This window comes from Cyanistes caeruleus, chromosome 1 (assembly GCF_971803275.1).
Source record: "Cyanistes caeruleus chromosome 1, bCyaCae1.hap1.1, whole genome shotgun sequence".
NCBI lineage: Eukaryota > Metazoa > Chordata > Aves > Passeriformes > Paridae > Cyanistes > Cyanistes caeruleus.
The window spans coordinates 20,977,373-21,003,605 of NC_141701.1; the positions used below are offsets into that span (position 1 = coordinate 20,977,373).

The 26,233-nt window shown below is 35.9% G+C and overlaps 1 protein-coding gene across 37 annotated transcripts in view; it reads left to right on the top strand.

Moving 5' to 3' along the window:
- Window positions 1–26,233, top strand: part of UBR5 (ubiquitin protein ligase E3 component n-recognin 5) — a 91,178-nt gene that overhangs the window by 42,779 nt on the left and 22,166 nt on the right. For 8 of the 37 annotated variants that reach the window (XM_086886187.1, XM_086886309.1, XM_086887019.1 and 5 more), the window contains 24 exons: window positions 372–488; window positions 568–678; window positions 1,369–1,523; window positions 3,400–3,517; window positions 4,314–4,498; window positions 5,266–5,375; window positions 6,942–7,054; window positions 13,468–13,611; window positions 13,710–13,821; window positions 14,029–14,183; window positions 15,021–15,218; window positions 16,367–16,577; window positions 17,201–17,245; window positions 20,340–20,466; window positions 21,378–21,529; window positions 21,927–22,022; window positions 22,433–22,556; window positions 22,887–22,984; window positions 23,775–23,923; window positions 24,352–24,443; window positions 25,351–25,497; window positions 25,595–25,713; window positions 25,810–25,936; window positions 26,036–26,165. In XM_086886187.1, coding sequence (XP_086742313.1) covers window positions 372–488; window positions 568–678; window positions 1,369–1,523; window positions 3,400–3,517; window positions 4,314–4,498; window positions 5,266–5,375; window positions 6,942–7,054; window positions 13,468–13,611; window positions 13,710–13,821; window positions 14,029–14,183; window positions 15,021–15,218; window positions 16,367–16,577; window positions 17,201–17,245; window positions 20,340–20,466; window positions 21,378–21,529; window positions 21,927–22,022; window positions 22,433–22,556; window positions 22,887–22,984; window positions 23,775–23,923; window positions 24,352–24,443; window positions 25,351–25,497; window positions 25,595–25,713; window positions 25,810–25,936; window positions 26,036–26,165 — 3,135 coding nt within the window. The remainder of the gene's footprint in view (window positions 1–371; window positions 489–567; window positions 679–1,368; window positions 1,524–3,399; window positions 3,518–4,313; window positions 4,499–5,265; window positions 5,376–6,941; window positions 7,055–13,467; window positions 13,612–13,709; window positions 13,822–14,028; window positions 14,184–15,020; window positions 15,219–16,366; window positions 16,578–17,200; window positions 17,246–20,339; window positions 20,467–21,377; window positions 21,530–21,926; window positions 22,023–22,432; window positions 22,557–22,886; window positions 22,985–23,774; window positions 23,924–24,351; window positions 24,444–25,350; window positions 25,498–25,594; window positions 25,714–25,809; window positions 25,937–26,035; window positions 26,166–26,233) is intronic. The other 29 variants (XM_086886441.1, XM_086886586.1, XM_086887605.1 and 26 more) reach the window with 9 other exon arrangements.

The window sequence follows — 26,233 nt, forward strand, 5'->3', positions numbered from 1 at the left end:
GAAATCTTTTAATCTCTAGTTTTATGGGCAGTGTTGTGTTCTTAAAGCACCGTGTAAACTCTTAATAAACTGTCTAAATTAATTGTCATATATATGCTATTGCTAAAGTTAAGGGAAATAATAAAATAGTATCTTTCCTTCTTTCTTTACTTCATCAGAAACAGTGATGTTTTGGGGGTGGGGGGGGCATGCTGATCTTGAGACAATATGGATATCTTTTCAGGTTTATAATCTTTATTTTCAGGTTCAACATTCATGGGTACCTTGGAAAAAACAAAACAATTCCAAGTTCATTTTTTTTTGCATTTATATGTTTTTATAGATGCATTTATAATATAATTTTCTTAGACTTTGTATTTCTGTCTTTGTAGGATGGAACAAAGTTTATTTCTATCGGAGCTCTATATTCTGAGCTCGTGGCTGTCAGTAGTAAAGGAGAACTCTATCAGTGGAAGTGGAGTGAATCAGAGCCTTACAGAAATGCACAGGTACTGTATAGCTTTAAATATTCCCCTTCAGAATTATTTATATGCTTTGAATATCTAAAATACTTTTTTGTTTCTAAAGAATCCTTCGCTGCATCATCCACGAGCCATGTTCTTGGGCTTAACCAATGAAAAGATTGTGCTCCTTTCTGCAAATAGTATTAGAGCAACTGTTGCCACAGAAAATAACAAGGTATGAAATGTTCGCTGGTTGCTGAATTTGACAAAGCTGTGTTTTTTCAATTGTTTGCACTATATTATAGAGAAGTTGTTACTTCAGCTTCATCTGCTCTAGAAAGTATTTAATTCATGTACTCATTCCTCTCTTTTCCTTCCCATCTGATGTTTTGTAGAAATACAGAAAATTTTAAAAAATTATATCTATCAGATTTAGAGCTGAAACAGTGAAAAAATACCTGGTTTATCTGATTATCTGAAACACTCAACTTTTTGCTGTTACAGTAGAAACTGACTCTGGTTTGAGAACAGAGAAGCTTGTTAATGTTCTGTAAAGATTTAGTAGAAAAACTAAGGACATTGAAGCTTTTAGTGATGTAAAGTAAATTAGTTAAGTATGCTTTTTAGCCTAGTTAGAGTGAACTTGAAAATGATTTGGTAAAGACACCAACACATCCATATACTTTATGACAGGTTTCTCCTTTTGTTTTTGTCCAACTTTTTTTGTTAAGGTTGAGGACTGGAAATAGAAGGGAAAACAATTCTGAAAAGCTCTCTTTTGGGGAAAGAAAAGATGGTAGGGGATAAATTTCCAAAGGGTATAATTGTTTCTTTGTTTCCCCCCTTTCAAAACCAGTAAATATTTTTCTTTTTCCTTTTTTTTCCCCCTCTACCTTCTTTGTTCCTTTCTTTCCTTCTCCCTTAGGTTGCTACATGGGTAGATGAAACTTTAAGTTCCGTAGCCTCTAAATTAGAACACACTGCACAGACATACTCAGAGCTTCAGGGAGAACGGATTGTTTCTTTACATTGTTGTGCTCTTTACACGTGTGCTCAACTAGAGAACAACTTGTATTGGTGGTAAGTATTGGGTTTGTGTACAGCAGTGTGGATGCTCTGGATGTCTTCATGTCTCTAGCTCTAAGAAGCGTTGCAAAGCTACTGAATCACCATTGTTCTCACTTTGGTAAATCTGCACTTGATCTTAGGTTCCCTTTATAAAATATATTTATTCTGTTTTTTAATGCCTAAAGCTTTTGGATCCAATTGCAACATCTTTAACAGAATAAGGTCATTCTTTTAGGAAATGTGTGTAAATGCTTTAGCATTCAGATGTATCAGTACTACACAGGATCAGAGAATAACCTTCTCTATGCCTTTTGGGTCTTTTTCAGATTATAAATATGGAACAAACATATGAGGTCAATGTCCCTCTCTCTGGCTCTGTTAGAAGATTTGGTCTGTTAGTTTGTGTTCTAAATCGTAAAGAAGGGGGAAAATAACATCAAATGCTCCCTCTGGAGTTTGTTGTTAAAATACAACACTTTCAAACATTAAGTATGAAATATTAGTTAAAATATTTCAACTAACAACTTCATGATTAAGATGCCTACACCGAAAAACTCAAACAAACCAAAGCAGAAAACAAGCCCTCAAAAAGAATACTTCCTAAAGGGCTCTGAAATTAGTTTGTAATTTAAATGAATTCATCGAGTAATACTAATGCATTGTTAACATGCATTATTTTTCAGTGTGTCAGGAGCCATTGCATTATGTATCATGCCTGAAGTTCAAGTGGCTTTGAGGCATGGATGAGTTAAATACTTGATGATGAGCTGGAAATGAGAGCATTGAAAATTAATTGTATGAAACAGCTTTCTCATTAAATTCTTTTAACTCTGGAAAATATTTAAGTAGCCAGACTTGTAAACTTCTGGTCCTTGGTTTTTTCATTATGCCATGGCTGACATGGCACACTTTAATTACTCTTTGTATAGAAAGTGCTAAGCCATAGCATTGGACATACTTGGCTATTAGATCTTCCATATTTAGTGGAATAATCGGTGCAAGATATAAAATTATTTATTAGCATTTACATGTAGTCTTTGGAATCAATTTATGTTATATCATGTCTTTTTCTGGTTAAATGTCAGCCGTGGTGATTTTATGTTACCAGATTGATGCAGAAGCTTCTGTTACTATTGATACCCTTAGTTACAGTGATGTGTAGTACATGAGACAGGATTTCAATTTCCAGTGTTTCACCGGACTGATGCTTTTTATGTTTTACTTAACATGATGGAGCTTCTTGAATCAAAGCTTCTAACTGTATAAGCCACTCACTAAAACATAAAGTATCAAAATAATAAGCATGCTTAACTGTATATGCAGGATGATTTTTAACTAAACCGGGTGGATCCCATTAAAAAAGAAGTGGGTTTTCCCCCCACTTGCAGTCTTAAAGTCTGTCGTAAGAGCCCCAGACTCCTTCAGCCATGTACTCAGAGAGAAAGTGAAGGTTTTAGAATTTAGAAATAAAAATCATGTTCCCAGAGATTGCAAATTCTGGAAATTGTCACTAGTCAAGGGAAAGATACCTTCAAGTTCAGAGAGGCAGGCTGCATCTTGAAAACTGTGACTGGAGTATACTACTTATAACAGAGGTTTTGCAGTGCTTCAGACTGGAAGGAAAGCCATTTGGCAGTGAAATAAATAGTGTGCGCTGCCTCTTCCTCCTCCTCCATATAAATTGGGGTAGTTCAGCTGAATTTGGAAAGTGGGGATACATATGGAAAAAAATGACATTTCTGCAGTGCTTTGAGATTTTGGAAGAAGGTGTCACACACACTTTGATGTTTGCTCATGATTACATTAAGCAGAAGGAATAAACTCTTCAAAGTTCTGAACAAAGCTTTTCTTTCACAGCCTTTTTAAAATAACATGCGTTTTTCCACAGGGGTGTAGTTCCTTTCAGCCAAAGGAAGAAAATGCTAGAAAAGGCCAGAGCAAAAAATAAAAAGCCGAAGTCTAGTGCTGGTATCTCCTCTATGCCAAACATAACTGTTGGAACCCAGGCAAGTACATCTGTCACCAGTGGCACTTCTACCATGCTATATGATGAGCTTACAACATGCTCTTAAAATAAGACAATAAAATTATTTGACACAAAAAGTTATGCACTAAAGTGATAGCAATAATGTGAAATTAAAATAGTATATTTGAATTATATGGCTGTAAATGGCTGTCTTGTTAGTACTGTTACTGTTTTATGACTCCTGCTGCACAGAAGAACAAGCTGTACTCATGCAAAGTACTTCTATTTTATTTTACATACTGATTCTGTATTTTGAGAGAAAAAAGTATAGAAATACAGTTCCCAGTAGAACAAATAGCTTTGCACATGATTAGGCATTTAAATGCCTGCAGTATTAGTGTCTGGGTTTGATTTATTTATGCAGTGTGATAGACCAAAATTTGAAGCCTTTACCAAAAAGGCTAATAACTGGTACAGAGGATTTTTTTTTAAATAGTACTAGAACTAATATGAGACATAGCAGCTCTTTCCCAGGGAACACATTTCTTTTGATTCCAAAACCATTTTAATTGACACTGTGATGAGTCTCTGTTATTGGATTAATTGTTCCTTTTGTAGTTGAGCATCTAAATATTATACACTAAAGTTTCACTGTGAAAGCTGTTGCACAACAGCTTCTTTTTTGTACATAATGCTGACTTTCCTCTTCACCTTAAATTTCTATTCCTTAAGTTTTCTATTTTGACTACTACATATGCCACCAAGAAAACAATGTACATATGATTTCCCTCAGTAGAATTAATTATTCTCATAGAAATAATTATTTCTATCTTTAGGTGTGTTTAAGAAATAACCCCCTCTATCATGCTGGAGCAGTTGCTTTTTCAATCAGTGCTGGAATTCCTAAAGTTGGTGTGCTAATGGAATCTGTTTGGAACATGAATGACAGCTGTCGATTTCAGCTTCGGTCCCCTGAGAGCTTGAAAAACATGGAGAAAGCCAGCAAAACTACTGAGGCAAAGTAAGTGTGGAGAACACGTGTGCATACACACAGATTGTTGATTTGATACTCTCTTGAACTGCGGAGTAATAATGGAAAAGGAAGGTCAGATTTTTATCATTTTGAAAATTTTGCCGTCTTTATAAGGTAGTAGGTTTCTTGTAGGCTTGGCTAGATGTGCAGAAATGCTCACTGCAGGAAGGGTGTCTCAGTTGTGTGAAAGCACTGTGTACATGTGAAATGCAGGAGGAGTATTAAATGAAGACTTGCCTACAGTGTTTGGTAAAGTTTCCCAGATTGTATATTTCAGTAGCTGAAAATGGAAGCAGTCGTTTCCTGGCTCTTCATGAGATTAAACAGATCTGTTTCAGCCCCTCCATAGTAATAAAAACATTATTTTGGGGGTTGACAGTTGCCATTTAAATGTTTCTTATAGCAGATTTAAACAATTTCAAGTTAAGCTTGAAAATGTTTAGCAGTTCTGTAGTTTCAGGTAATTGTATAAAGCTAATAATTCTTTCCTCAGATGATCATCATGTTTATTTTCTGTAACAGTGTATCACTGCTCGGTTAAAGTTAAGCTAATCCCTGATTAAGCAGCATTGCACCATCCCCAACCTCAAGATTTACAGCCTTGTTGGTTAGGATGGTCATTTACAAGTGAGGAGTTACTTCTTTGAGGTATTATTAGAGGAGCAATGCTGGGATACATTGGTGCTTTTGTCTATTGTCACAGAAAACATTTCACTTTTTTCTTTCTTCATTCTGAGTATTAACTTTTATTCTAGGCCTGAAAGCAAACAGGAACCAGTGAAAACTGAGATGGGTCCTCCACCATCCCCAGCTTCCACTTGTAGTGATGCATCCTCAATAGCAAGCAGTGCATCAATGCCATATAGTAAGTAATGTGTAGCTCAGAGTAAACATAAATAATTGTGTAGCTAAGAGGTTTCCATAAAAGGCAGTTCTACAGTGATTCTGTACTAATTTCAGAATTCTTTGGTCTTTCAGTCTGTGCTGCAGTATAGATAAAGGATTTTGTAATAGACTTTGAATAATCTGTGAATTGTCAGTGTTAAATAAATGTATAAGCAGTGAGTCCTCAATGTAAGGTGTGTCTGCATAAGCATAACAGTTCTCACAATCAAAGATATCTGTCAGGAGGTGATCAAGAGGAAATTCTGAAGATTTATTAATTTTTAATTGCACTGTGGTAATGAGTTTCTTTGCAGCCCAGAAATTGAACTTGTTTTGGAAAACTTCTTTAAAGATTAAGCTGCTGTTGAACAGCTTGCCTTGTAGTTGAAAGTCAATGCAGAAAGCAGTAGTTTCTATCGGTTACAAAATAGGTATCTAAAGCAAGACATTCTTTATTAACATACAAAAACAGTCAGGGACGTTGTGCTTAAAAACCTGAAAGACTACATACAAATTTGTGTATTATTACTCCTTAAGCATTTTTTTCCTCTCAATTTAAACACATTAGTTTATAAAATGTAATTACATTGCTCTTATTTGAAGAAACCTTCTCTCTGTGGCTTTTCCTTCTGATTGTTCACAAACTTCGGTTTTATGAAGTATTGACCTAATGACTCAAATGGCCTTGTGCAGTGACTGAGAATCTCATCTGCCCAGATCTACAGTGCTCACTAATTTTACTAAGGTCTTTTACTATTGATTTCTTTTGCAGTTCATTCAGCTGTAATTTTCCATTGGATACAACTTCACTTGGGTTTTTGAATTAGTGTTTGACGTTAATTGTACAATTAGCTTAGAAGTTCTCTTCTTCTTACTTTAAATATGTTGCTAGTATTAATTACACTGTATACTCAACTTGGAAGATTAAAGGTTCTTGTCGCTGTTAATTTAGCCATGTTATATGCTGATATTTGATTCTGAGTATACTACAGTTGCTGTTCAGATAAAGTCTGCAGCAGATCTAACTGTATTGCAATTGCCATTAGCCCATACAACTATTCTCATTTGCTCTTCTAAAAGTTTGCCAACTAATCCATATGTGTTAGGCAAGCAGACTTTTTGTAAGGTTGATATAAAGCACTCTATCAGGGGTGACTGAATGGTCTCACAGTGTCAGCCATTTTACAGCACGAGTATGCGAGCCCTCCCAAAACAGGGCTTGTTCCTTGTATTTTAATTTTTTGTATTCTAGTTACTGTAGTGTTTAAAATTTTAAAAAAATATTGTATTCTAATTACTTTTCTTAAATATCTTTAAAAATTGCTTTGCTTATCATATAGGCTTCATTAGTCCCAAATCCACAGAAAAACATGAAAGTGATGTGATATACTTGTTAGGTAGCTCTGACTAACCTCTTATTAATTTCAACATTTGACTGCTGATAATCTCTTGGGGGAAAAGGTTTGGTGTTTACTGAGCATTGCATTTTGATGCTTTGATTAAGTATGTCAAGTCTTTCTTTTTGGTAATAACTTCTTTGTCTCAGAGCGACGACGATCTACTCCTGCCCCGAAAGAGGAGGAGAAAGTGAATGAGGAACAGTGGTCTCTGAGGGAAGTTGTGTTTGTGGAAGATGTTAAGAATGTTCCTGTTGGCAAGGTTTGTCTAAAATCTATAATACACTGTCCCACTGTTTTTGGGGAGGGGGAAAAAAAAGTTTTTTCTTTTAGATAAGCTGTTTAAAAAAAAAATCATACTTTTGGGGGATGCTTGAGAATGTTTCTGATGACTATTTTAGCTGTGTTTATATTTTTCCATAACAGAATGGTAATAATAGAGCAGGTGTGTTGTGAGTAAAATGTGATAAATCTCAAAAATTTTAAGTTAATCCCCAATATTAAGAAAAACAGATGTTGTTTCATCCAAAATATTATTTTGTTGTGTTGAGCAATAACGTACACATGTCCAATGACATTGTGAAGGGTTCCACCAATTTTGCCTGACTTTTACATACACATAGGTAGAATATTTGGGTGAATCTCATGGTCTGTGAACCAAAGAACAGAAATATTTTGGTTAGAAATTACACACTTCATTAATATGATTATAAAGTTATTTGATTTATTACTCCAGAAAGTACCTTTGCTTAATCCTTGTAATGTTTTCATTTTGTCTCTAATAAATCTTTGCTCTGACTCAAGAGCCACTTAGAGGAAAATAGTCCTTTTTCCCCTTGGCACTGTTGTGTGATGTTAGGAGCGATTCGGTCCTCTAGACAGTTCTCTGGTATGCTTTTCAAAAATAAAAGCAGGGAGAAAACCAATAAGGTTTTCCTCAAAAGGAAAAGATTGGGTTGCTTTCTACTTGATTAATAGAAGGTTTAAAAAAATGTGATTGATAACTTTCCAACAGAAGGCAGCTGAAGTTAATAAGCGTTATTTTAGTTTCATCCCTAATGGTTTTACTTGTGTGGCAGCGTAAGATTTGCCTTGAGTAGTATCTTTGGAAAGAGCAGGCTCACAATGAATTTTCATTGTCAAGTTTAGGTCATTTCTGCAAAAGGGAATATGGAGCAACTTAGTACACTGTAACACTTCAATTTCTATAAATAAGATTTTGAGATCTAGCTGAAGTTGCTGAAAGCATTGTTTTCCTCTTATACCATCTTTGGGAAAGTCCCTCTTGTCCTTATCTGTCCTTCTTGTTTTAGATCCTAAGATTTTCAGTACAGAGAGTTCTACTATTTCTGTATGCACTTGCAAAGGTGTCTTTGTATTGCATCAAGATCTACTATAATCAGTATAAAAGAGCTTGAATTTTTATATTTTCACTGGAATGCTAAAATCAGTAAGTGGCATGTCTTCAGAATACAGTTTCTGGTGCTGATTCTATTCTAGATTAGTTGTTTATGGCAAAAATGCTTGTTTTCTTTCATAAAGCATGCTGTCCTTTTCCAGTGATATATACTGCCATTCATGTTTTTCCTTTTACAGTTTTGTAATACTTGATCTTCAGGGCTTGCTAGAGTGGAATCCAGCAGACAAAATAATAACTACTTTTTGCCTGGTGGTGTCCAGGTTAAAGTCAGAAATGCAGTTTATTGACTGCATTTTAAAAAGTTTAAGCCTTGTTATATGTTCTGTTGTAATTTGGATCAGTTGTGTGATTGCATGAGGAAAAACCAGAGGCACCTTAGTGTGCAGAAGAGTTACCCTTGGCAGTTTTCTCCAATAGACTCCAGAGCAACATTGTTCATTCTGGAACAGTAATGTTTGTAATTGAGCTTGTTGTGAGCTGAATTAAGCACAAAGAGGATTTTAATTCTGAATAGTATGACTATTGTATCCATAAGTAATTTTTGAATGTGTGTGTACAGAGGTTCAGACTGCAAAAACAAGATTAGATGAGTTTGGGCTCTTAGGACTAACTGAGTTAAGAAGTTCTACCCCTCTTATAGTCCACCCAGATATACATTAATCTGGTATTCCATGTCTTCTGTTTACCTGTGGACAGTCTGAAAAGTCACATCTTTGATGTATTGTTACGGGTGGCTTCAGTGGCATGAGCATCTTGCATGAGAACATATTATTATTATCCGTAATTTGGTGGATATTTTTTGAGCACAATATGAAGTCAATTGCACTAAACTAACTGATTTCTGAGGCAAAAAATCTTGCTTTATTTAGTAATTCAGATTTGAAGGAGTAAGAAGAATAAAGCAATTATTTTGTACCTGTACATTTTTTTTATTTTTTATTTTTTACCTGTAAGAGCATCTGAAAGTTTGAACTTTTATATTCTTTAAAATAAAATTAATTAGGTAGCCATGAGCTTCTGTCAAAATGTTTGCCACCTGTTAAAATTATTTATATAATTCTTTGTTTTACAGAAAAAGAAAAATTTTCACTTAGTCTTTGGGAGGTAGAATTTAGAGATAGAAAAGGAAGGGGTTCAGATTTACTGATGTGCAGCCTGTGTTCCTGAAATAGTTTTGTTTCTAGAAATCTTAATGTCCTCGTGGTTTTGGATATATGCAGCAGGTTCATGATGTCTCTAAAACTGTTTGTTTAAACATCTTTCCATGACCCCTGCTGTGTTCTGTGGGATGGTTGGCAGGTAGAAGGTGTTGACTCCTAAAGTGCACGTGTCTCTCTGGGCATTTTGTTGATAATGTAACAGCTCTCCCCTGAGTGCTAAAGGTCGCAAGATGAGTGTTTGTGATCATTCTGATACCAGTAGATTGTGCAGCCTGCATTTTGCACACTGCTTTGTAAGTGTGGATTTCATATGATGCCAAAGCAGTGAATGACCAGAGAGTGTGATGAGAGTGCTAAGTTCTTACACTGGGGTGGTCTTGAAAGAGATTAAGAATGCATGTCTGCTAGATACACTCTTGTAGTTAGTCATCTCCTTGCTCCTTGGAATTTATTATCTTCCAATCTCATTTCAATTTAAATCCTTCATGACTTGGAGTAAAATTAAGCCTTTTTTCCTCCAAGTCTGTCACTAGATGGAAGAGGTAATCATTCCAGGATTATCAACCTCTAATGGAAGACTGATGGAATGAAATAGCCTGGCACTTGTCCCATCTCTTGTCTGTGTTGGTGAGAAGTCTGATGGAGTGTTCTTTTAGTGTTGTTGAGAAAAGATACAGGCTGAAATAAGCCTTTGTTACTGCTCACTGGTATCAGAGGGATAAAAGCTTTCTTCTGTTGATCCCATGCTCTTTGGGATATTTTACTTAACCACATTAGCTTCTGGATCACTTCTTCTGAAATGGCTTAAATGGTGTTTGAAACCACTGCTAGAACAGAGGGATGGGGAACCTGGGTTGGAGCTGCTTTTTTCTTCTTTGGCAGCTGCGGTTCGTTTTGGTCTGAGGCTTTCCATTGGCAGTGTCCAAGGCCTCCCCAAACACCTTCTGGTCATCAAAGTTATCCTCAACCAGGTGAGAATCCTGTGTATTACCAGTTCTGCAGTTCCTACATTCAGAAAACCTATCAGCTCCTAGGAATTTTGTAAAACATAAATTTGCATTGAGTAGTTTGTTCTTACTTTGTTTTGCGTTATTTCAGTCAGTCACTTGAACTTGCTGTTTTTTTGGTTGTTTTTTTTTTTCTTTTATTCCTGTCTGAGATTGAAGCCTTCCAATGAGAAGGATAAATTGAAAAAGCTCAGACTGGATTTTGTCCTAGAAGAGTTGTTCACTCCCTATTAGGATTCTGTAATCTTTCAAAGTTGAGTATTTTTTAAAATTGTGCCAGTATTTCTTTGAAGGTGTTCATTCTACCTGTGGGATAGAGATGAAGCCTTTTCTGTGATGTTAAAATTTCTTCCATTTCAAAAAGAAAATTGGATAGGAACTAAAAAAAAATTATTTTCCCTAGTCTTCTGCTGCTGTGTTTTGAGGAGGAATGTAGTGATTCTGGAAAGATTCAATGATTGCCAGTGGCATTCTGCTGTTAGGGACTGTGGAAGTGGGTTGATAGTTAGGATAAAGAAGTTAACAACTGTGTTCATATTTTAGTTTCTCAAATATTTTTTTTAAATTCTATTTAAAAGACCAGGTGTCATTATCTTGTAGTTGAAAAGGCACTAAAAAGGCACTCTGCTTTTCAGAAAAAATTACTTAATTTTCTGGTTTTTGTTGCTTGCTTTTTTCATTCAATTCATTCTCTTATTAAGACCTAGTAAGGCACATATTGTATACGTAGTTATGTAAAATGCTTGTTTCTAATTGGTGAAACTTCTGCAGTTAGCAGTTTCAGCAGTACATTTGTTCTGTAAGCTAAAGCATCTTAATCCTTTAAGTTTTTGCATTTTATTTTTGTAATGAGTTTTTCAGTTATCTCAGACTTACATAAATTCAGTTAAAGAGAAATGTTTATGTTGCATATTTATCTTGTTTGGTGCTGGTTCACTGTGCCAGATCTTGTTTTGGAGTTTTCTGTGTGTACAGTTGTTATCAAATGCTTCTCTCAAGCTTGTTATTTACTACATCAGAGATAGTTTTATTTTCTTTCTGTATACTGACAGCTGTAGTATTAACTTTAACTAAATAACTGATTTTAGTTTGAAGGGGTTGTTATCTTCTTAGCAAAATCTTAATAAGCATATTTTTTTTTAGTTTTTAAAAATACATGATCTTCCTCGAGAATGGGAAGAAATATTTGTCATGTGGATGCCGTAAGAATTCCAGCAAAAACTGTCATTTCTCGGAATACATCAAAAGTGATATAAGTGAGAAATGATGTAGTTGATAAAAAAAACAGAAAGCATGCAGTAAAAACCTTTTAATTTTGGAGATAGGATATGTTAAAAATTGGGGAATTGTACCTTTTCTTAAGGTGTGCTTCCATCAGAAGGCAGCCCAAGTTTATAAAGTTCATGTAACAACATTTAGTCATTTAAAAAAAAAAAAAGAAAGAGACTCTGCATGGTGGACTAGAAGCTCTGATTGAACCAATGGTGTGTGATTACAGGCTTATAAGTTAGTCTGATTATCTTAGAAACATCTAAATGTACATGGAAAAACTTTTTTTACTAAACCACAGTTTTTGTCTAGAGAGTTGTTTTGCCAATCTCAATACAAATCTGTCTTTGTATAGTCCAGAAGATGGCTAATGTTTGTGAATCTTGACTCAGTCTGAATTTCAAAATTTTTGGGTAGTATTCTTACAGCTGTCAGTGATGCTCTACTACTAGAACTTGTAATTCTGCTTCTAGAGTGAAGGTTCAGCATGTAGGGAGAAACTGCTGTAACTCTATCCACAGTAATCTTTGTTACAGAAAAAATCAGCTAATGCTTTAAGGTTTGTCAATATATCATTTTCTCTAGTGCACTTGATAGGCTGCACTTACCTAGAGAAATTGGGAGAAAACATGGAAGTGCCTGGATTTTTCTTACATCCAGTATCTTGAAAATTTGAGATACATTTTTTTATGGTTGGAGACTTTAAAAAAGGTTTAACAAAGGTTACTTTGCTAAGCACTTTCTGCGTAGATACTATGGAGAAATTAGGGCTTATTAAAGACTGATGGTTGCTTATATCTAGTTTTGATCAAGACTGAGAGCACACAGACTTCTTATTTCTGCTCATAATTCAATATTGTCTGTTCTGTCCCCATCCCCTTTTGCCTTAGTTTTGTTTTCATTTTGAGAAAACTATGGTCTCATCTGGAAATTCAAAGGGCTTTGGTGTTTGGTGATAGCACAGGTTCCTGTATCAAGGAAGCCTGTTTTGACAGTTCTGATTAGATATGCATGGCAGCAACTCTTCAGAGAGCCTTACAGTCTTTAGAGATGCCTGTGTCAGTGTGGGGTTGAAAAGCTTCTGTTTCCTTGGGGGGCCAGAGAAGGACAGACACACACACTTGAGGAACATGTGGACACACTTGTCTGTATCCTTCAGTCCTAAGGGACTGGGTGGAGAACTTGATCACTGGGTGTACAGAGCAAGTACTAGACCCATAAACCAACAGGTCTTTTTTCCACGGTGTAGTCTTGTTGAGGAAAGAACACTAAAAATTTTCAGGTGGGGCCAAAAAAAGTTTTTTCCTTTATCTTGTAGTGTAAGAGCTAGAGGGCACTTGAGGAAGGAGCAGTGTAGACTTTGTTGTTGTTGAATTGTTGGCTAATGTATAGAATTCAGTGCCACAAGAATAGTGTTTATTTCCAAACGTGATTGCACAAATTAATAAGAGAAGGTCTGTCCAGGATATTAAACATGAAATTGTCCTGCTGTTTCCAGGAGGTGGAAGTTGGAAAGAGACCAGGGGAGTACTAGTAGGAGCTTCTCTAGTCAACTGATATTGGCTCCTGATGGATGTAGGATGTTGAAATGGAGGGACCTTTGATATGATTAAGGATGCTTATGAGGTCATTAGGAAATCCAAGTTTTTCAAATTACAGTAATTTTGGCAAAATGACAAGGCTAATGACCAAGAGCTATACAATTTTATCACTGGACATTGTAAAATTTTTCCTCTCTCTGAAAAAGGTGTGGTTTATATTGAAGCAAATCAGATTCTGTTCAGCCTTTTGGTAATACTCTAATGTGTTCTGCCTGTAGGTGCTAAAAGTGGATGGTGCATATGTTGCTGTGAAATTTCCAGGCACCTCCAATAATGCAAACTGTCAGAGCAGTTCTAATTCCGATCCTGATCCTTCTTCTCTCCTTCAAGACTGTAGGCTGCTCAGAATAGATGAACTGCAGGTATGTGTTTGTGAAACATGGAGGAAAAGAATCAGTATTTTGAAGTGTCAGCACTACGTATGCTTAATTGCAGCTAAAAATTTTACATTTGTTTTCAGGTTGTGAAAACTGGCGGAACTCCGAAAGTTCCTGACTGTTTTCAAAGAACACCCAAAAAGTTGTGTATTCCTGAAAAAACAGAGATCCTAGCAGTAAATGTCGATTCAAAAGGTAAGTAGGACTTACCCTGTGAGTCCAAATCTGTTGGTTTCTTTATTACCTGTCTGTCATCCAAGTGAAAAACACCTGCTTTCAAAATGACATAAACAGGTGCTTCCATTGATAAGACTAATTCCTTGAAAGTGCTTTAGTTAGCAGTTCTTTTACTGGATGCCATCCATAAAATGCATTAACTTTTTTCTTCATGTGTCTTTGAAGGAGTGCATGCTGTTCTGAAAACTGGAAACTGGGTTCGATACTGCATATTTGATCTTGCCACAGGAAAGGCTGAACAGGAAAATAATTTCCCTACTAGTAGCATTGCATTCCTGGGTCAGAATGAGAGAAGTGTTGCTATTTTTACAGCTGGACAGGTTTGTGGTTTTGTGTCTCAATCATTTAACCTCACTGCACTTCACTTCTGTCAACTTAGAATGAGATTGTACAACCTTCTGTAAGACTTCCAAAATCTTGCAAAGAAATAGTTTTTCAAACAGGTTATGGAAAACTTGCTGCTGCCTTCAATATTTTGATGGCAGGAGGGGAATAGCAATGAACTTACCTAAACACATCTTACTTAAACTATACCTGGAATGTAAAAAAAAAGGGAAAAAAAGGTGACAGAATGGTTCTTGCATTAGTATCAACTTCTTATCTAGCTGCATTTTGGAATGTGATCTAGCTATAATTTGAAACTGGGTCAGATATAAATCCACTCTTGAGAATGAATGGAAATATTAACAAAAAATTAATCTGTAATTGACTAAAAGTACAGATTCACTAAAAGTGATAGAGGTTTTGTGCAGCTCTTCCACAAACATGGTATACTTTGGGAGAATTGAAGGGAACATTTGTTGCAAAATAATTGAATTTCAGTGTTTCATTTCAATATATTCAACTTTACTTGGAGCATTTAAGTAAGCTAAAAGTATAGGTATTATTTGTTTCATTGGTAATGTTAATTAATGAATGTATATCACAAGGAAGATACTTTTAGTAATATTTATTATGTTAAGCACATTTCAGGCATTTGCAAAAGGGAATTTCCTATCTTATATTGCACCACTTGTATTGATAGGAGTCAATGACATAAATGAGAATCTTGGGTAAACTGTTGTAATTGTTGGCAGTCAAGAACTGCACCTTTTGGGAAGGATAGTATTTATAAATTGAGGAGACTTAATAATGAAACTTTTTTTCCCCAAATGTAGGAATCACCTATTATTCTTAGAGATGGAAATGGCACAATCTATCCAATGGCAAAAGATTGTATGGGTGGGATACGAGACCCTGACTGGCTTGATCTTCCACCTATTAGTAGTCTTGGAATGGGTGTTCATTCCTTAACAAATCTTCCTGCTAACTCGACCATCAAAAAGAAAGCTGCTATTATCATTATGGCTGTTGAGGTAAAATATTTTCTTTGCTGCCAAATTATGTGCTTTTTTTTTCCTCTTGCTTTTATAAAGTTATGCTTAAAGCAGCCTCATGTTTAGATACTGATTTATATTTTCACTATTTGAAAGAAGCTAATTTCAACTGAAGATTCTCTTAGAAACATGAAAACATCAACATTGCCAAGTAAAGTGAAAGACCTTTTTTGGGTGGTGCATGACTTCTGTATCAGGCTTTTAATTAGTAAGGTGTTTTTGGGCATTGATCTTGAAATAGTTACATTTTTATATCTGCTGTCACCGTGCAGTTTCATTTTTCTCATGGGTGCACAATTTTTCTCAGGGATCCAGCAGCTTGTTTTGGTTAAATGATCCCTGAGAATGCAATATATTTTTTTTTTTTTAATTATCTATTTGGAGCATGCACTAGGAAACCAGGAGAGGAAAGTGAAGGTTTTTTCACTTCAGTCACCTGTAGAGTTCTGTCCTCATCAGTAATGTTGTATGAGGAGTTGTGCTGTGAATTTATATGTCATACTTGTAAAATCTTGTCAGTAATTTGTTAGTTCTGCTGCTACCCGGAGGTACTGTGTACCTGTTAGGCTGAGATTGATTTCACAGTGAAGGAATACTCCATCATTATGGAAAAACTGGTTATATATGGAGTGAACCTCTCAGACTTTCAACAGCTTCTGTTCATTCACTTCTCACCACATAAATCACTTGTTTAAAAAGAACTAGATTGGAACTCGGTCGTGTAGATCCTTGGGCTTTTTCAGTTGTATCACTTTTCCCATGTTACATGGAACTATGAAATGGAAGTAATCTATCTTAAGAATCCGACTGTGAAGCCAAAGGAATGCTTTTGTAAGCCTAATGGCTTCTGCTGCTCCGTTCCTTTTGCTTGTCTGTGCCTGAGTGCACACAACTGTTTTTAACAGTGCTATAATTAAGATGATGCATATTCTGAGCAGCTCCTGCACTAACTTCCAGCCAGTGTTGGGGATGAAGACCTTCCTATTAATTTCAAAATTAGAAGTATTTATGGAGCTTACATTTTTAATTTTTAAAAATTTAAATTTAAATTTACATTTTACATTTTTAAAAAGCTTACAAGCTTTTGTGCTTTACATTTCTAAAATATTTTATTCTTTTGAGTACAGAAACAAACATTGATGCAGCACATTCTTCGATGTGACTATGAGGCTTGCAGACAATACCTGATGAATCTTGAACAAGCAGTTGTCTTGGATCAGAATCCACAGATGTTGCAGACGTTCCTTGGCCATAGATGTGATGGAAACCGTAATATTCTGCATGCCTGTGTGTCTGTATGCTTTCCAACGAGCAACAAGGAAACGAAAGAGGAAGAGGGTGAGCTCAACAATATAATGAGAATAGTTTGAAAATAATCTTTTCATGAATTTTCAAGAAAATATGAAACAAAGGCTTCATTCTTCATATATGGGTATATTAAAATTTAGCACCTAAAATGTGCCCCGGCCTTTCAAGGACAACATTTTTATTACTGTCAAAAGGTTTCATGAGCATTTTATAAGAATTCAATAGTTAAGAGCACTAAGCTGTTTTTATTGATTGTAAAATCTTTTGACATTTACATGTTAGTTTTAGATAAAGAGTATTTTTCTATCTTTGTATCCCTACTATCCCCTTTATATCACTAGTAAAATTTATGAAAAATGGTATTTAAAATTGTGAAGTGTTCTAGTATATGTTAAGACCTTTAATTAGAAATGCTACTTGTCATTGATATGTATTAAGAAATGTGGAAGAGCGACCTATTAATGGCAGTTACTGACACCATTTTTAAATGTCTGTTAAATACTCTTATGTAAAAAGCATGTTAACAGAACAAGGTTGCTAAGTCAAGCACTCAAAAATTAGGCAGTGGCAGAATTAAGTTCACCCACGTGCTGTACACGGGTATGCATTGTGAAATGGTCTTTAATTACACCGTCATACTATTTTTTCCACAGGACTACCTCATTCAGTGCACAAGATGGACGGTGCTCACCGAATGGGTAGCTATTCAATATTTCTTTTTATCCTCATCATTCAGTGTGTAGCCCCATTCCTTACTCTTGCACACCATACAAACCCTGCACTGAATAACGAATGAACTTCCTTGTGGGATTTTTGTATGGTGCTGTCATTGAATTTTAGTCATTTATAGACCTTAAATGTTCCTCATATCCCTATTTATAAAACGAGGGTAATGTGCAGCTTTCTCATCTCTTGCTCGGAGTTTTATTATAGCTTGAAGTTTTCCTGTATTCAAAGCTATTAACTAATTTTGAGTGTTCTGTTTGAGAAGCTTAGGGCCTGATTTTGAGTAGGTGTTACTTCAAAACACTGAATTCTAGACATGGATTAATCGGAGTTTTAGTTATGCTGTGAATGTTAATTATATCTGTGAGCCAGGCACCTTTTAGGTGTCCAGAAATGAGTACAATGTATCACAATAACTTGTAAAAATTTGTTTCACAAAGTTCTGTGTACTGATAGATGTGGCAGAAATAGGTTCCAGTTTTCCAAAGTGATGTTCGGGGCATTAAGCACAACACAGTGTTCCCCCTCTCCTTCCCAAGCTGTTGGTGCCTTAAACCCCTCCCTAATGTTGCAGCAAACAAGGCATAAGCAGCCTGCTGTCTGTAGAACCCTTCATCTTTAGTGTGTCGTCCATCCTGTGCACTGATTGAGGCAGGGGTCTTGTTGCTGGGCACAGGGCAGGTGGGGTGACAAAACAATCCAAAACAGAAAACCCAAACCAAAATAAACAACACCTAACTGTGTAACTGAAGATTGCATTACTATAAGCATGCACGAAAGTTGAAATAAGGATGCATAGGCAAATTTATTTTCTGACTTTTCCTAATTTGAGTGCTTGTCTTTGCAACCTTGACATTTTTTTCAGTAACTTCATTTGGGTGTAATTTAACTTTGTGAAAAACGAAAAACATGAACCTGATAGACTTGTAACACTCCTCTGCCTCTCTCTTTTTCCCTCATAAAACTTGTCCTTGAAGGAGATTCATATCTTTAGATTCAGGTCACATTTAGCTTCCACTGTAACTGTTAGTGATGGATATTAGGACAAGCTTATTTTCAGTTTATCATCTGGAGGACAGTGGTGACATACATTACATGTTCATCTCTTAAACTGTAAAAGAAGTTTGATTTAGAAGTAAAGGCTTCAATTCCAGACATCCAGATATGATGCTTCTTTACAATTTCAGAATGTAGTACCACTTCCCAGCTAGTTCTTGCTTGAGATTCTTCGCTCTTGTTCGTATAGATTTCTTAAGTGTCAGAAAGGAAATACTGATGGCAGGGATAAGCGTGGGTTTTTTGTTTGGTTGTTTTTGGTGGGGTTTTTTAGTTTTGTGTTTTGTTTTGTTTTGTTTTGTTTTTCTTTCTCACATCTTGTGCCTAGTTTTGCTATAGCTCCTGCAGTGTTAGATAAATGATAAATGAATTGCAGGAAAAGTGGCCCCAGACCTGCAAAGCTGGGGGAAAGCTGCTCTGTTTCTGTGAATTGGCATCTCCTCAGTCTTGCCAGTAGAAGGGATCTTGGGAAAAGCATGTCTAAAAAAACGGTCCAAAGCGTATCAAAACATTAAAAAGTTGTGATACTAAGTTTCAGCTAAGATCACTGAGCACATCAAAACTGGGAGTTTTTGCCTGGAGAGCTGGGGCAGATTTCATTAGACAGTAGAACAGAAATCACCCATTAGAGCCAAAGCATTTACAACTGATGGTTCTCCAAAAACAAATGCTAGCTTTCTAAGTGGAGCAGTGAAAATTCAGTTACAGATTACTTTGTCCAGAACAGGTGAAACCTCTGCTGCAGAGAGTGGTTGTATTGCTTGAGGGATCACTCTCAACAGCTGTGAGTCCTTGTGTAAGGGGTCCAGAAGTGATGGGTCATGAGTTATGAGAACTAGAGAAAGGAGTACAGCACAAATACAATGGAAATTAATTTACAGCTACGAATCAACTTGTAGCTAGGGACAGAAGAGTAGTATTCTCTCACTGCTAACTGTTGAATAGCTGTCTGCTTTGGGTAGTTGGTGAACTTTGCCTAAGAAACCTGCACATGCTTGTGAACAAGCAAAACCTAGGATCTCTTTTACTTAGGGTAGTGATGAGTAGAAATAGTTAAAGAATAAACTTACCATAACAGCAGACACACAGTCAGATTACCTTATTCTTTCATTCTTTGAATGAAAGGTATTAATAGTGCTTTTGTATTAAAAAAAAAAAGAGGGGATAAAAAAAGGCTGTCCAGGCCTTAATAGTGTCACTGGTGAAAATAAGTGTGCAGAGAATGGTAACTCTCAGTTTGAAAAGCTTTTGAATGAAAAGTGAGCAGTGGCCCTCGCAACTTTGAGACATGCCCTGAAAAGAATGATGAGAGCCACTTCAAGGAATTACTTTTCTTTATACAGAAATACACCTTTTCCATCTAGTCTGTACCAAAACCTGTTTTTTTTTTAAAAATTGTTCTGTATCTCGCTTTAATATTCTATATCTGACTCGACAAAATTCAGTCCTCATTATGAGTAGAACCTGTAAGTGTTATGGTGCTTAGGGTTGTAGATGTTAGAAGAAGTGCTAGTTTTTTGTGGTGTAAACTGATTGTACTGCCTTCTTATACTCCAAGCACAGTTCTCCTAAGCATGTTCATACCTAGAGTGTGTATATAAGAATTGCATACATTTGCATTATTCATGGATGCTCATTGTGAAGTGTGGGTTTTTTTCTTGTTCTCCTGGTCTTGTGTTTTGGCAGTTTTATTTGTTTGTTTTTGTGTGGTTTTTTTCTCCTTCATTGTTGTTGTTTGTGTTTAATTTGTTTTGTTTTGTTTGTTTTTATCAGTGTTTTTGAAGTCTTGACTCAGCAAGCGTCTAGAATTGGCTACATGATAGGACCTTGTCTGTTGATGATGCTGAAAGCTTAATTAGAATCATTGTTAAGCTCATCTGAAATAAAAATTTGTATATGAACCTAGTCTGTCTCTCTAAATGTTAAAAAAATTAGTGACATATTTTATACTCCTTTCTTATAATTTTCCCAAGTAAAATTTTAGCACTGACGCTTTTCTTAATTTTTCAGAAGCAGAGCGCTCTGAAAGGAACACATTTGCTGAAAGGCTCTCAGCTGTGGAAGCTATTGCAAATGCAATCTCTGTTGTGTCAAGTAATGGTCCAGGAAATAGGGCAGGATCATCAAGCAGCAGGAGGTAAACTGAGTAATGCTTTCTTCTTGTTTTCTGTCTGCTAATTTCTGTATTAACTACCAGTGTGTTATTAATTCTTTCGTTTCGTGTAGTTTAGGAGTGGGCCTCAGTTGCTAGCTTAAAATTGGATTTCAATTCTATAAGCACCAAACTAGAGCTCTAGTGGCTTTTTGAACCTTTTTTTGTGTGTGAACTAATGGTGGGATATTTTAAACTAATCTTGTTTTCCGGGGTTGATGCTTTGTCTGTCAGTTGTGAAGTGGAGAAGTTCCTCCTTGTGGAGAAATAGAATTTGAAGATAAGCTCTAGTGTTCTTTACCAGGAGGTATTAAGTATCACAGAACTGTGATAGTGACCAGGCTTGTTTTCAGAGAATTCCTGAGGGGGATGGTCACTTAAGCAGAGGAATAATACTGAGAACAACATAACACCACTGGGGGAGAATTTTAAGTTGATTCATTTTATTCTAAGCAGTCATTAAAAAGAACTTCTGTCAAGACTCATTTTTTATCCTTCCACTAACCTCTTCTTGTAGTTAGATTTTAAAAAGCAGTAGCAACAAGAGCAAATCCTTGCAAAAGCTTAACACTCCTGGTAATGAGCTTGGGTTAAAAGGAATGTCAGATAGCAGTAAGAATGCCCATCTAGCTGCTGCCTGCAAGGGGCAGTGCTGTGGTGCCTAGGGATGTGTTCTGGCCTCAGATCTGATTTGAAGCATTGCTGAGTGACTCCTCTTCCAAGGCTAAAACATTCTGGTACAACAAAATGTAAAGAAAAATACCTGGTCTCATTCTTGTTTATGCTGAAATTAAATGGTAATAGTTTGGTTTTCTTTTTCAGTGTGAATTTTTTTCTTAAATACGTTCTAATTATAAATGAAAATGAGAGCCTTTCTGGCTTGGTTTTGTATTTAGTTTGAGATTAAGGGAAATGATGAGAAGATCTTTGAGAGCTGCTGGATTGGGCAGACATGAAGCTGGTGCTTCTTCAAGTGATCACCAGGACCCAGTTTCTCCACCAATAGCTCCTCCCAGCTGGGTTCCAGATCCTCCTGCAATGGATCCAGGTAAGTCTGCTCATCTATCACATTAGACTGTAGGAGAGATTTGATAAAGAACCAATGGCTTTTAAGGTGAATAATAACTTAATTTAGTCTCACACTGAAATCTGTCTAATGCCATTGATGTGTAGCAGGTGTTCATTGAGATAACTTTAAGAGTTTACTGAAGACTTAACAGCTGTTTTTAAATCCAGTATGTGCCTTTTCATGCTGGTGGCAAACTGCTGGGAAGTCTGCTTTGTAATGCTGAGTTACATCACAGACCTAGGAATGTGGCCGTTTGTGGGAAAAATTACCAGATAAATACAGAAAACCTGCAGTGTGTTAGACATTGCAGCAAGAGCATGTTGTTAGGGATGTTTTTATGTATTGATATACATCCTGCTGTTCTGTTTACTGAAAGATGGTGACATTGATTTTATCCTGGCCCCCGCTGTGGGATCTCTTACCACAGCAGCGACTGGCACCGGCCAAGGACCCAGCACCTCCACAATACCAGGTGAGGACATCCTGCTTATATGATTATGCTTTAGAACGAAACTTATCTCAAAAGCTGTCTTTGCTTGCACAGACTTTCTGCATATGAAAATGCCTCTTATCAGATGAAGATTGGATTGAAGCAGAATTTCTCGAGTGTGCAGAAAGTAAATGAAGCACCATACTATGTTTTATGTAAATACATGGAGAGTGACAAATACATAGAACTATGGTAATCAGCATGAAATTTGGATTAGTCTGTATTTCAAATATAATTTGGAACTGAAATTTACAGTACTTCAGTGAAGTATTGCTGAAACCACTGAGTAGTCAAGTTACCAGCTACTCACCCCAGTGAATTACTTGCTTTTAGTAGGTAGTCATTTTTTGAGGAAAAACTGTTTCTCTGCAATTTTTTTTTCCTTACTACAGGTCCTTCTACAGAACCCTCTGTAGTAGAATCGAAGGATCGGAAGGCAAATGCTCATTTCATACTGAAATTGCTGTGTGATAGTGTTGTTCTACAGCCTTATCTTCGAGAATTGCTGTCAGCTAAGTAAGGATTTTCATATGAGTTCTCACAATCCTTAGAAATATTACCGTAATCAATTACATAGAAGAAGCCTTTTTAAAAAGGTTACAAAAAAGGTCTGTTAATTAAAATTGAGAATGTTAGACTGCAGCTGTATTGTGTCTTGCCATCCTTTAAAAGGATGTCTGTTTCAGAGAATAAAATAAACATGAGTGCTTATTCACGCTGTGGTTTTTCTGTTTGCACAGGATCAGCAGTGCTAAGTTTTCATATATTTGCATCCTACATCTCCTGTTGAGATGTAAATGAAAAAATTCAATGTTTTAACTTGTCTGTTGGGTTTTTTTTGCCTAGGGATGCGAGAGGCATGACACCATTTATGTCAGCTGTCAGTGGCCGGGCATATCCTGCTGCAATTACAATTCTTGAAACTGCACAGAAAATTGCTAAAGGTACAACAGTTTTAGTAATTGTTAGTGTGTGGTTTCCTTCTAAACTTTGGCATGTGTGCAGAGTCATTACTAACGCTGTAGATTGCTGCATGTTTTGGAAATTTTGCTGTTATGGAGTATCTTTCTCTTTTGCCGTTCGTATATTGCCATAGATTTCTATGAATGTTATTATGTTCTTTTTAGTCTTTTTGGCATTAAGGTGGATTAAGTGGATTAAGGTGCTATTTTTTGGTAGAGCAAAGGTATCACATGGAACTTCTTTCTTGAAATTGAAAAAAACCTGATATGATACAGTGATATGCTAAGCTAGATCCTGTTCCTTGAAAGACTTATACAAACAAATATTTTGTGACTCTCCTTTAATGTTGGTATTTATTTTTTTAGGAGAAGTATGTGAAATTGAATTTGAGGAAAAACTCAAGCACATTAGACCTTGTCACACCACAGTTCTGTAGGACTGTGTGTGTGACAAGAGTACTCCTTTTAAGAATATGTTCCATAATCCTTCAAAATGGTGATTCATTGAACTGATTAAAATACTAGTGAATTTAAAACTGGGGAAGAGATAATGGTTGTGTTTTTCAGTCAGGAATTTACAGTGGCTTCTATAAGAAATAATATGACATGCAGAAAGTTTTCTTAAAAAGCTGTAGCAGGTTTTATACAAACTTCTAATGCCGTATGAGATTTTGTAATGGGAAGCATCTACCAAGAATGGATTCTTTTGGTGGGTTTTTTTGAGGTTTTTTCTGGGGAGATTGTTTTTAACACTTTCATTCTATTATTTTAGCTGAAGCAACTTCCAGTGAAAAAGAAGATGATGTGTTTATGGGAATGGTTTGTCCTTCCGGTACAAATCCAGATGACTCTCCTTTGTATGTTTTGTGTTGTAATGATACATGCAGTTTTACCTGGACTGGTGCAGAACATATTAATCAAGTAAGCTTTTTTTAAAAAAGCAAATAGAAATGTGTTTCAGCCATGTATTGTGTTACATAGGGTCTACTAATCTGATTTTTAAATTATTAATTTCATTGTTTAAATTTCTGTAATTTTTAAGTCAGGTGTAGTTATTGCCTCCCCAAACTGATACATAGCCTCAAAGCTACTGTGTTCCTCACAGGATGGTTATTACTGGGTGTGGCTTTTCTCCTCTGGCTAACTTTGGCAAGAATTTTGATAGACATGGCTCTTTGAAAACACTGCCTATTCTAGTTTAACAACAAAGTTTCACTTTCTAGAATTGACCTAAGTTTAGGCATCAGTTTAAACAAGTGCAGTTTTATTGTTACCTGAAATACTGTGAGATTGCAAGCACTGTGAGGAAAAGCTATACAATATATATTTTTTCTTTTCTTTTCTTTTAGGATATATTTGAATGCCGAACCTGTGGCCTGTTGGAATCACTTTGTTGTTGTACAGAATGTGCAAGGGTCTGTCACAAAGGACATGACTGCAAGTAAGTATTGTGTTCCATTTCTTATAATTAAATCATATTTTATGGTTTCTTTTGTTTACTAATACTTAATAAATATTTTCTTTGTTTGAAGTGTTCCAAACTTAGAGAATAGAAGATTAATGAAATAGTTTTTCATCTACTCTGTAAGGTTTATTTAATAGGTTAGAATTGAAAGAGTAACCTGAAGTGGTTTTGTACTTTCCACTTGGTAGTATTTAGAATAAATGAATAATTCTCATAGTGTGTAATGTTGTGAGAACATTATATCTAAATAATACTGTGTTTTTTTCATTTTGGGTGCCCCTCAGAGTTTTATGAATCCAAATGACAGATCATTCTTGTGAATTTTTGGAAAGAAATGTAGGATATTAATATTTTAAAAATCAGCTGTAACAAATTAAAAAGTCAACAACAACTAAGAAATCTCAGATCAACCTGGCCTAAAGCTTTGAAGCTGCATGTTTTCTGTGCTGTTGTTACAGGGTGTAAAAGTTAATATTCTAGCTGTAATAAACTAATAAATACAATTATAAAGATATTCTCAGCACTGTAATAGCTACTGAGATTTTACTGCATATCATGAGTATTTTCAGCTTAACTTTCTTGGATCAGTCTGGTTTAGGGAAGAATAAATGATCTTCAATGAGTTTTACTAAGTATGAAAAGCTCTGTAGCAAAACATCCCTCTTAAGATGAGTGTAGGAAACATGGATGACAGGCATCAAGTGCTACCACATATAAAATCTGTATTTCTCTTTTTTAAGCTAGGTTTTGGCATTTTGCTACTATCAGAAACAAAAAACTCCAGGAGGAGTCTAAGAGTGTATACTAACAACCTCAGCTTGTGTAGAAAAGATTTGGTATGTTACTGAACAGTGCTGCAGTTCACCTTTTCTGTTTCTTGTAGGCTCAAACGAACATCACCAACAGCCTACTGTGATTGCTGGGAAAAGTGCAAGTGTAAAACACTAATTGCTGGACAAAAGTCTGCTCGCCTTGATCTCCTTTACCGCCTGCTCACCACCACAAATCTTGTTACCATGCCAAATAGCAGGCAAGTTCATATTAGCATTGACTAGGGCAGATTTTTAAAATTATTTTGTAAATATATGTGGTATATCCTATGTCCACTAACAATTTTTTCATTACAGGGGAGAACATCTGCTGTTGTTTTTAGTACAGACAGTTGCCAGGCAAACTGTAGAACACTGCCAGTACAGACCACCTAGAATCAGGGAAGATCGTAATCGTAAAACTGCAAATCCTGAAGGTATGAGCTATTTCAGTGAAATAAATGGCAAATTTTGTATTTTGGTACCTCTGCATTACACTTTTCTGTTTCTTTTATTTTGTTTTGTCTTTCTAGATTCTGATATGCCTGATCATGATTTAGAACCTCCTCGTTTTGCCCAGCTAGCTCTGGAACGTGTTTTACAAGACTGGAATGCGCTGAAATCCATGATCATGTTTGGCTCCCAGGAAAATAAAGACCCGTGTGTATCAACACATAGTTGTTGATGTAAAGTTTGATCTGGTATTTGGCACCTGCTGGCTTATATAAATTTATTTCCTTTCTTTTTGTTTTTTCCAAGTCTTAGTGCAAGCAGTAGGATAGGTCATCTTCTGCCTGAAGAGCAAGTTTACCTTAATCAGCAAAGTGGAACTATTCGCTTGGACTGTTTTACACACTGCCTTATTGTCAAATGTACAGCAGACATTTTGGTAAGGACCCTTAGCCATGTTTTACATAGGTTTTTTGAATAATACCATATTATGAAGTATCTCAGGTC